We start from the raw sequence: 10948 nt of genomic DNA, 5'->3' as shown, positions 1-10948 counted from the left end.
CGGAAAAAAAGTTTAGATTTACGGAAATTAGAAAATTGACTGTACGGAAATGTAACTCATTAGTCAAAATGAGAAGTACTGTACAATGTATACATGCAGCTACAGCAGTTCCTTACCCTTCAACATAAACCAAGAAAAATGGTGGTACGCCTATGTGTTTGATATTTAACTGTACACAAAAAAAGATGTATAAAAATATGCAAAAGAAAATGTGCGTTTGATATTGACCTCATTTTCATATGGTTTAAATTAGGGCACACAGATATGTTTAACGTAAAAGATGTACAAGATTTGAAATTGTTTGATGAAACGGCAATGGTAAGTATGAGAACAACATGAACCAGATGAAATATATTTTTTTTTTCAAGTTTGGACTACAGAGAGGGTCTTCTGTAATGAAGTAGGTTATGGAAGTGTAGAAAGACATTATGCATAGTGTTGAGTCAAACAACTGCTTGCTTCACTTAAGTTATTCAAGCATGAAAAAGCATTCCCCTACCTCTTGCCAGAAAAAAAAACAACAAAAAACAAAAACAAAACAAAAACAAAACATGTATAACAACACACAGAACTCAGTACCAATACAAACAGAAGAATCTAATGAGATTGAGTTGTCAACAGGTGATAAAATTAGTGTTGAGAAAACAGGTATAAACACTTTTACATATTATTTTTAATAAAAACAAATAAGGAGCCATTTGTTTGTACTCCTGGCAATATCAGAGATTTACCTAAAAATTTCAACTTGCACAAAATGTTACAATATAAATGTTACCAAATCAAAGATAAGATAGGAGGGTTTGCATTGAACATCATCCAGCTTTGATGATTTGTTTTAATGGAGAATTCTGAATCAAAATGTATGTAGTTTTTGTAACTATAAAGAAACGACAAGTATTTAGGCATTGATAAAAACGTCATTTTCAAATATGATATAGGCAACAGAAAATGAAACTTGTGAATTTCATTCTGAATGATGCTGATCGTATTGTTTGTAGGAATAATGTTAACGAAAGGAATGAAGATGATAAACGTCGGGTAGATGTACATTATCAATCAAAAGATTTGAAAGCGGAAGTAAGATTTTTAAAGCAATTTGAACTGAACCAGGAGAGATTTGATGAGACTGGATTAAAAAAAAAAGAAATGATATGCAGATATTTCGATTAGTTATAGTAATGCATTTTGTCAAAATATTTTTATTATCAGCATAAAACTGCGATTTCACGTTTAATTTGGCTGCTATAAGCAATATTATCAGACAGATATATCAGACTAGAAACTAGAACCAGGAGAGATTTGATGAGACTGGATAAAAAAAAAAAGAAATGATATGCAGATATTTCGATTAGTTATAGTAATGCATTTTGTCAAAATATTTTTATTATCAGCATAAAACTGCGATTTCACGTTTAATTTGGCTGCTATAAGCAATATTATCAGACAGATATATCAGACTAGAAACTAGAATTTTTGGAAGTTTCCTGGGTTTTCGTGAATTAATGAAATTGGTCACAATTACGTTTCCATTATAAGTCCGTGCAGAGGTAATGATGTCATCACACGACACGTGTCCGACTGACCTATATATAAAAAGATCTTTATTTTTATTGATTTTTTTTTTGTAATCACATGAACTGAATAAGGATAAGATGTATCCCAATCAAATCAATGTAGCTTTGCACTAACCCAACACGTTGGCTTTCTGGGGTAACGAGGTTACAGTTGTTAAGATATCGATCAAAACATATTTTGATAAAGCTTTTGTGTATTTAGCATTGCTGCATCGGACAATTACTGTATAGTATGAAGTGATACCATCGCCCATCTTCGAAATTCAAATTTGTGTGTATTTTAACTGTAAAATGCCATTTTTCCTTTTCCATTTCCATGTCCGATTCTCATGCAATATCTAACACCTTCGTGTGACTTTACTCTATTCATATGATATATATATATATATATATATATATATATATATATATATATATATACATATATATATATATATATACATAAATATATGAAAATATGTATATCATGTATATCATACATTATATAATTTGAACATGTTGTGCACATGCATTGCATCGCTCTTCATAGGGTCAAAAGGAGAGGGGGATATTAAGTTACGCTGCCTGTCAGGGGCTTATCCCATGTGGAAATGAAATCAGATTTTTAGGCTCAAATGGAAATACATCTCATTGCGTTTCGGAACAAAAGAGTTTTTTTTTCCCTTTTTTTTCCAGGTACTAAACTGCAATAGATGCAGTATCTGCGAGCTAAATGCGTGTTTTCGTCTTTTTACACTTTCATCACCCACTATCACTTACCATCAGGAATATCGATATTAGCCATCCCATTGATCTACTATATTCTACCATGTCGTCAACACTTTACTATACTGGAAATTTTCGACAAGTATAATCCCTAACCAAACTTGTGCCTCATCCCTGTAAAACTGACTTTAGATCATCAATATTTTCTTCACGAACTGCATGATACGCACGATGATGACTTCCGAGTATCAATGTCGAAACGTTAACAAAGAAAGAGTCTTACAACAGCTTACTTTTTTGTTTCAGTTACTTTGTGATCAGTTTATTAGAACTTGTAATAACAATTGTGAGAATGAAATTTCATTTAATATCCATGGATATGAGACGTTCTTCCACTGCACTATGACATCGGGGATAAACACAGGTGATAATTACGTAGTAACTGCCTCTTGGATATCATGTTTGTTTGAGCTTTGATTTTGAATGATACGCAAGGTTCGCATGAACATTCACTCTTCATGAATTACAGGTTCTCTCTCAAGAGATAGTTTCAGCATCTCTTCCTTTCTTTCAGACTCTAGACGACTAGGGCGTATTAATCATATCCCTCATCCCTGTAATATCTTATTGTGCAACCTGTATTGTGTGTTATGTCAATTAACAAGACAGGGGAATTCGATAGGTTTACATACTTCTCATCAACTTTAACAATGTGGCTTTGCTTTATCCGTCTTGCGAAGCGATATACAGCGGCCTTTCTCGAAATGAAGATGGTTACGTTTAAAGATGTGCTTGTTCTTTCTATGTCTTATTTACTCTTCCTGTCATGAGTTGTGAATAAATAATCAATTGTCATCACTTGATTGTTTTGCTCTACCAACTTATTTCAGCGCAAATGGCGTCATATTTAAATAGCAACATAGCACTGGTATACGTGCTGTGCATTGTTCTCATGGCGTGGTTCTTGAATGATTCAATAACTATTTACACAAAAAGTCCAAGGAATCAATGGCAGAGCAATAATGACACAAACACAAAACTGTACAGACTAAAATAAAAAAAATCAATTACGATCATTAGAAGATTTGACATTTCGTACGTTTAAAAAAAAATGGGTCATACTCTGTGACTATAAAGAATCAACTCCATAACAAAAATTAATATCTTATCAGGACTTTCTGAGCTTTGTCGAAAAACTCTTCTATTATTTCCTCCTGTATTGCGGAACTCTTGATTTGTCTTCGTCTCGTTACCGTGGTTTAAATTGCGTAATGACATCACATTATGCTCTTAAACTATAACTGTACAATCATGATACAACTGCTGAAATCAATATCTCTGTCATAATCATCTGAGTGAAATCGTTGGCGTTCTAAACACAAAGACACCGATGTAGGCGTTCATTGTGCATGCGATTCTGCGGAAAAGCACATTAAAAACTCGCCCAAAGGTGTAAAGAGTTGTCTACAAGCACGAGGAGGCACCAACTCTATTAGTTGAAAATAGACACCTTTCAGATTAATGTCATGAAGAAAACGAAGCGCGACACTTGGATATCTCTGCCCTGTCCAAAAATCACCAGGCAACGTAGGAATCATGATTAGTGCCTGAAACGAAAATTGTGACAATTTCTGTAAGTTTATACCGCGCATATGCTACATGCTTACAATCTGCTCCTCTTTTGTGAATTAGGATGATGGATGAATAAGCTTTGAGCACGTTCACTGAACTTCTTCAATACTTATGGAAATCTATATGATCTAAGCTTAGGAAATTGGAGATAATGATCTCGAGGTTAACCAATCATTTGGAAAGGAAGAGACGTTAAACCACCAACTCAGTGGATACAGCTTGGTAGATTTGCTTTGAATTCTTTAAATCCACTAGTGATCCGATTTGTTCTGAAAGATGATTTTAGCACTACTTACAGCCTCGACAACACTCTAAAGAATAGAGTCACTTAACCTCTGCCAAACTATTCCCGCTCTGATGTCAACGGAAATATCGATGGGGAAACCGTTTTCTTTTTTATAATTATCGCCTTGGAATGACAGCCTCAGATTATTCCAATCTGAGTAGTGAAGAGACACTGTGGAACGTATATCATCATGACGTCATTTTCTCTTCGCAATGGTGGCGATCCAATATAGCCATGGCAAGCACAATGATTAACCATGCAATCCGATTGGATTATTTACAAGATATATAATGATTATAGACTACCACAGACCCTTTTATTTCGGTCTCTAAGTTTGCCTTTGAGCCAACACACAAAAAGGATTTAGTACATACGTAGCTTGATATAATCAAAAGTCTACAGATGTCGCTGGTAAATGCGAGGGTTACTGAGAGCACCTGCTTCTTTACATGTAAGTCCAGAAATATATTATACAAACATTGACTCGAAGTGTCCGTTGCAATGATCAGTAAGTTTCAGTGACACTAATAGGGGGTGGGGCCCCTCCCTCACACCTGAGGCCGCCATGGTTACCAGCGTAAGGCATAGCGGGTCCGCGGTTTTCGCTTTCTTCCACTACTCTTCTTCTTGTGTCCAGGAGTTCGAAGCGCGACGCGATATCGTTGAGCGTAGATGTCGCCAAGCTATTGCGACGAGGTTGTGGGAAGAAACTTTCAGTGGTATAGAGCGTGTGTGCCTGTATTCCTCCCAACTCATGATCCGACTCAGAACGACGACGACGCTGAAGTCGAATTGCTAAGTCCTCCTCCGGCATCATGCCAAACATTGGTTGGCCAAACTTCGACGGGAGACGAGGAGAACGTGACGGAGGAGAGTCGTTGCAACGCGCAGGGGATAGCGATGTATCACGCTTAAGAGTCACAGGCATAACTGAAGGTGTGCTGTTTCTCCGACCACGCCCAAATAGACCTTCCTGGATTGGTTCGAGAAGCGTCGGGGCCGAACTTCGTCGCGATCGTCGAGCGACACCAGGAGGTGGATGTAGGTGAGCATTGATTGCTTCCAGTTCATGCTCTTGCATAACGCCACCGTCAGCACCGAGAGGCTCTTCCTCTCGCAACTCGGGCAACTCATTGACGTGGTGGTTAGAATGTTCACGACTACTTTGTCTTTGTGCAGGCATGACGTCGGATACAACCACGCGGCGTCGACTGTTTGGGGACGTACGCGGAAGCTCCATTATGCCGTCACGTTTCAGGAGTTCGCACGAACTGCTGGACATACACTGAATATGCTCCTCCTCTGATGAGCGACAGAGACCTACACCCTCCATAAATCTCTTCTCATTTCTTAGGGAAGTATCATCTGGTAATGAAAAGCTCCTTTTCTCCATTGTATACGTTGTTTTTAAAGGTCCCTTAGATATTTGCCAGAATTATCTATCAATAAAACCTGTCGAAACGCTCTTGGTAGTTTCTCTCCCACTGCGTTATATTTTGCATCAAAAGCCGCCCTCTAAATTGCCAACATTCTTTTCATTGAACCTCCGCTATTGTGACTCATAGGAAGGTGTTGATAGATATCAGAGAAGGTAAAATTAGATTACCACTAATATGCTTCCAATACGGACCATGTTAAAGTCTGAGCAGGGCGATGCCGTCGCGACGTGAAGGCGGGGGTGATGGACTGATTGTGGAGGGTGGGGAAGCTTGCTCCGTGGCCGCGAGGCAAGACGCGTTAAGAACGCAGCAAGAGAACACGAAGTACTTAACGCGCCTCTTGTTCACCTGATCATGTCGACCGGCAGAAACAAATTGCATTCACTAAGAGCATCCCGCTGGGCCACAGCGTACAGACAAGAGTTTAGGAGGCGGGAAACGTGTTTTTTATTCATGAGGATTACTCCTGCCCTTCTTGTTAGACATGGCATATCCAAGATGGCGGGTACCGTAATTGCTCAAATACGTTGCTCATGAGAACCTCGCCCGTCTCACTTGGCGACCTGCTGGTACATGCGGTAATAGGTCACAGCTTTCACGGCCTGCAAGTAGCAAGAGAGGGTTGGGGGAAAAGGAACAAATTGAAGGAACGTTACTAACCTTTTTCAGCAAACATGGTGTAATTAAAGAACAACATTTAATGATTAAACTGTCGTAACTTCATTGAAGACGGAATTAGGGGAGCGTGGGTATACACATTAATCAACAAGTGATAGACGCAGCATCAATCCTTAATCACAAATCAATCTACATAACTAGGAGTATGATTTTTTTTTTCCGTCGAAGAGCAGAAGAGTTATGATTTTATAAACCCTAACGCTGTGCAAAGATCTCGATGAATCATACAAATTTTGTATCGGTATATGTATGAATCACTTTAACCTTATTTAATTCACCCCGAAAGTCCACATTGAGTGTAAGAATAATATATCGAGTCAGACATTATTGCTTGCAAAACGTCTGTGAAAATAAAAAATAAATGCACAATCGATTTATATGAGGTACAATTTCTACTTCGATCGACCAGAACCCGTTAGGTTAATGGTTTATTCATTGCGGCTGATGAAGATCCGTGAACTTTACAACGACGTAAGGGACTGAAATGTAACGTTTGCAGTAAAAGCCATGATCTTATTGTAACAAGACTTAGAAATAACACACACACACATCTTGTGCTCTTTTTTTGTTCCCAGAGAATCAGAGTCGATGTCTTAAAACATCCTATAAAAATTCTTGAAGATGCATTGCCATTGTGGACAGATGATAATCTCAGCTTCAAATACATTTCGAGAGCAATAATAAACGCGAGATTATGAGGTTACTACTATTTGCCCGTCATACTACTCTGAATTGTATACGCTTTGTGTGTCAAAGTTTTAGTTTTTATTTTTATACGTGTGTTTTGCTATCAAGGACTTTCTTTGCTTGTAAGGAATATAGTTTCGTAAGTCTTCTTAAAAAAAAAGGTCAGTTTTGTCTTTTTTGTCCATGCATATCCTCCGGAAAGCAGTCTAAACTGCACAATACCGAAGTCCAAAACTTAAAGCTATAATCATAATCTGCATTCAGGAATAACAGCGTAAAGATTTCTTTTCAATGGTAGGTTGGGGTGGTTTTTGGTTTTTAAATAAGATCAGTCAGAAAACGGCAGAATGGTTACATTTATTGTGATTGAATCCTCGTTACGGCAGTTCGAGTATAAGGTATAGAAGCGTTGTGGAAAATTGAATAAGTCTTTGGACACAACAAGATCGGGGTCCGAGTGCAGACATTTGGACTTGGATATATCTCACTTGGCCAATGCCAGTAGCAATATATAGAAACTTGGCGATGTCATTGTAATAACAAGGACAAGGCCTTTTGGTTGAACGCTCTATGCACTGACTAAGCATGAGACTTGTACATGACAGGACCAGAATCATCGATATAATTTTTGTTATTATTATTGCTCGTAGTTGACCTAATAGATCCAAGCTTCGCTTTTCTTAGCTCTGATGTGCCATTTTAGGTTTCGGATACTAGCTGCCCTCGCCATATTTTGTTCATTTAAGTATCAATAAACCTCCCCCTCAAAACAAAACAAAATAAAACGAACACACACACACAAACTAACAACAAAAACGTGGGTTACTTGTCGCATTTTGTCTGATACCAGCTTTCTGCGCATGCATGGAGTTCGCGTTTTCCGACAATACTGATGAGAGATCAAGTTTTAGACAAATCATTAGTTTGACATTTCAATAATTATTGCTCAGATACATCGCTTTAACGCTCGCAAAGCCCACTTTATTAAAATCATGTTGTGATAAAACATAAGGAGCAAATGGCACATGCGCTGTATATCCAGCTACCCACCACAATAATCAGAGAAAAATGAATACTCCTTGGCTTCCAAATTATGATCTTGACAATGAGCAGTCTTTTTTTTTAACACTGCTGCAGAATGGAGCACATTGTATATTCCAGTGCAAACGAAAGCTGCGTATACTGACGCAGATTCATGGTGTAGATACAACACCTTTTCCTGCTTGGATGGCTGCCATAGATCACACGAAAACACTGCTTTCTGCTTCATACCCAGCAATGCACAACAATTCGTCTCTCAATGCTCTCCCCGATCTCCATGCGTCGTTTTTGATTTGCCAAAACACGAGAAGGACGCTGAGGTTTTCCATCGTGTGGATACGGTGGCTAAGATGCATTATAATGCAGATAGGAGGCACAGGGTACGTCTCTGCTGGCTCAAGAGATCCAAACTGACGTCGAAATACCCTCCGATGTATGATGATTCATGTTAGAGGGTAGGGAGTCCTTATACTGTGAAAGCACAAACTCTCACACGAGCGCGCTGCACGCGCTGTGTAAGAGCGTTTGTGTAGTGACCTATGCCGTATAGGAGTATTGCATCTACTATATTGGTAGGTGAAGAACTGTACATTGCTCGGCTGCCTAAAGCTGTCAGTACTATAATACTGTGCCTTGCAGGTATTCTTTTCCTTTTTATTGTGTAATCAATTTCGTCAAGGGTGATATGGATATGATGTTGAAGTGGAAATGCGACTACAAATCTCAATAGTTCACAGACCTTCACACGCCTCGCATAACATTTATCTTTTTTTTTTCTTTTTTTTTTTCTGGGAATCCTGAAACAAGTTGTGTTGAAATGGCTTTGCTCACTAACATACAGAAATTGGGGATTACTTTCCCTCCTCAGTGTTAATGTTCACAAAATGTGTGATCCGATGGAAGCTGTTTTATAGGCCCTACTTTGATACATGCTAAACTGTAATAATTTCCCCCTGTGCTTTTGGCTGTCTCCTCAGCTCTTTCTCCATCATTCAGTGTTGAATCCGTTGAATGTGAAAACCAAAGGGGAAATAAAACATTAGTGTGAAGATTGTCACCATGAGCTAAACAACTCATGATACTATTATCTCCTTTGATGCGATATAATAAGTAAAAGAGTCCAATGAAACCTGTATCGACTATATATGCAAACGACAAGACATCAATTGAAGTATGCCTCGAAATACGACAAAGAAATTGGCAATATTTGCATAAAGTATTATGTTTTGGTTTGAGTTTTTACTTTGCTATTTTGGAATGTGCATTAAAGTTCAAAGGCATCAGACTAACAAAGACATACATCGTATATATGACTATAATAATGTGTCTAATTATATGCATAATGTTTAATATGTATGCAGAAACATTATCTATATGTAATACGTACAGTATACAGTTACATTATGCCGCTCATTGTTTACACATTTAAATGAATATATATGGATTATATATATTATTATATATATTATATATATATATATATATATAAATATATATATATATATATATATATATATATTTATTTATTTATTTCGTGTAGTAGCATATGAAAGCAACCTATGAGATTTTGCCCGTTTTCAGACACACCGAGTTATCATGATCCATATACGACGTAATAATGTGTCTATACCAGGGAGGTAGAAAACCTCCCTGGATATACGTCGTATTGAGATGAAAACATTCAGACACAACGTCCTGATATAATCATATTATGATTATATTTATCATATGGCAGCATCAGACCTCGCGCAGTGTCATGATTCATGAGAAGCTCATAGATCATGCATGAGTCTCTTCTTTTTGAATGGATATACAGTATTACGGACTTAACGCGTACGTTGCGCATTGCGTTTATACATTTTATACTAAACGGTGCATTCATTTGGGAGTCAAGAGTCGCGCTAACTCTGACAAACACCGCGAATATGCCCAGCCTACTTTACAATAGTAGATGTTTAGATATAAGAGCATGGTCATTCACGAATAAAAGTCGTATGGCTGTATGTCGTATATCGATACGATGTTAAAAATATCGTTTCGATACGACGTATACTCGTTATTTACAACACTTTGGATAAGCATTCAGTCGCACAAAAACGCTTTATGTCCCTACGTTGAATATCCGTACGCATGGCCGGCGCCACGTTTTCGAAAGGGGGGGGGGGGGGACTTTATACTTTTGAGGCCACTTCCGGGTTTCATCAGCTAACAAGCGGGGAAAAAAAAAGAAAAGAAAAAGGGAAAAAAAGGGTCTTTCGCTCACACTTCAAAGTTACATTTTTATCTAGCGCCACTTCCTGGGTAGAAAATGTGTGTGTGTGTGTGTGTGTGTGGGGGGGGGGGGACACATGTATGGTGCAAAAAAAGTGTCCCCCCCCCCCCCCCCCGGTTCCGCCGGCCCTGGTACGAGAAATCTCCAGTCTGAAAAATGAGCATGCCATTGAAACTGTAGAAAAAAAAAGTTGTAAATGCACAAAATAAGTCGAACGAAATATCATACAACCCATGCCTATAGGCAACCGATGGTAAAGGATGTTTCTCTGCATCAAAATTTTCTATGTATCCGTTGAATGTGAAAACGAAAGCGGGAATCAAACCTAAGTGTGGTGTGGTCGCCATGAGTTAAACATTTCATAGTAGCATCTATCAATATAATGATACTGTCATTAATTAAAAATGACGATGATAATAATGATAAAACTAAAAACAAAAATAATGACGACCTGGACACTTGCTTCCTCGTACAAAATGTATATCAAAGTGTATCCGTCTTATTTACTCATTGACTTTATTGTATGCATGAATAACGCGTAATATCTTGTAATCATTAATAATGGAATGTTGTGGCCATGGAGAGTGTTTTTTCTTCATAAAATTATTATTTGCTGTAGCAGGAACAAAATCAA

At 37.8% G+C, this 10948-nt stretch overlaps 1 protein-coding gene across 1 annotated transcript; it reads right to left on the bottom strand.

The window, feature by feature from the left end:
- Positions 1–4135: 4135 nt before the first annotated feature.
- On the bottom strand, positions 4136–5590 carry LOC140233260 (uncharacterized). The gene has a single exon (XM_072313371.1). It carries the CDS (start codon positions 5588–5590, stop codon positions 4703–4705), a length of 888 nt encoding a protein of 295 aa, XP_072169472.1. The 3' UTR covers positions 4136–4702.
- Positions 5591–10948: the final 5358 nt, after the last annotated feature.

The sequence above is a fragment of the Diadema setosum genome, chromosome 9, assembly GCF_964275005.1.
Source record: "Diadema setosum chromosome 9, eeDiaSeto1, whole genome shotgun sequence".
NCBI classification, from domain to species: Eukaryota; Metazoa; Echinodermata; class Echinoidea; order Diadematoida; family Diadematidae; genus Diadema; species Diadema setosum.
This window is presented reverse-complemented; position numbering and strand designations above follow the sequence as displayed.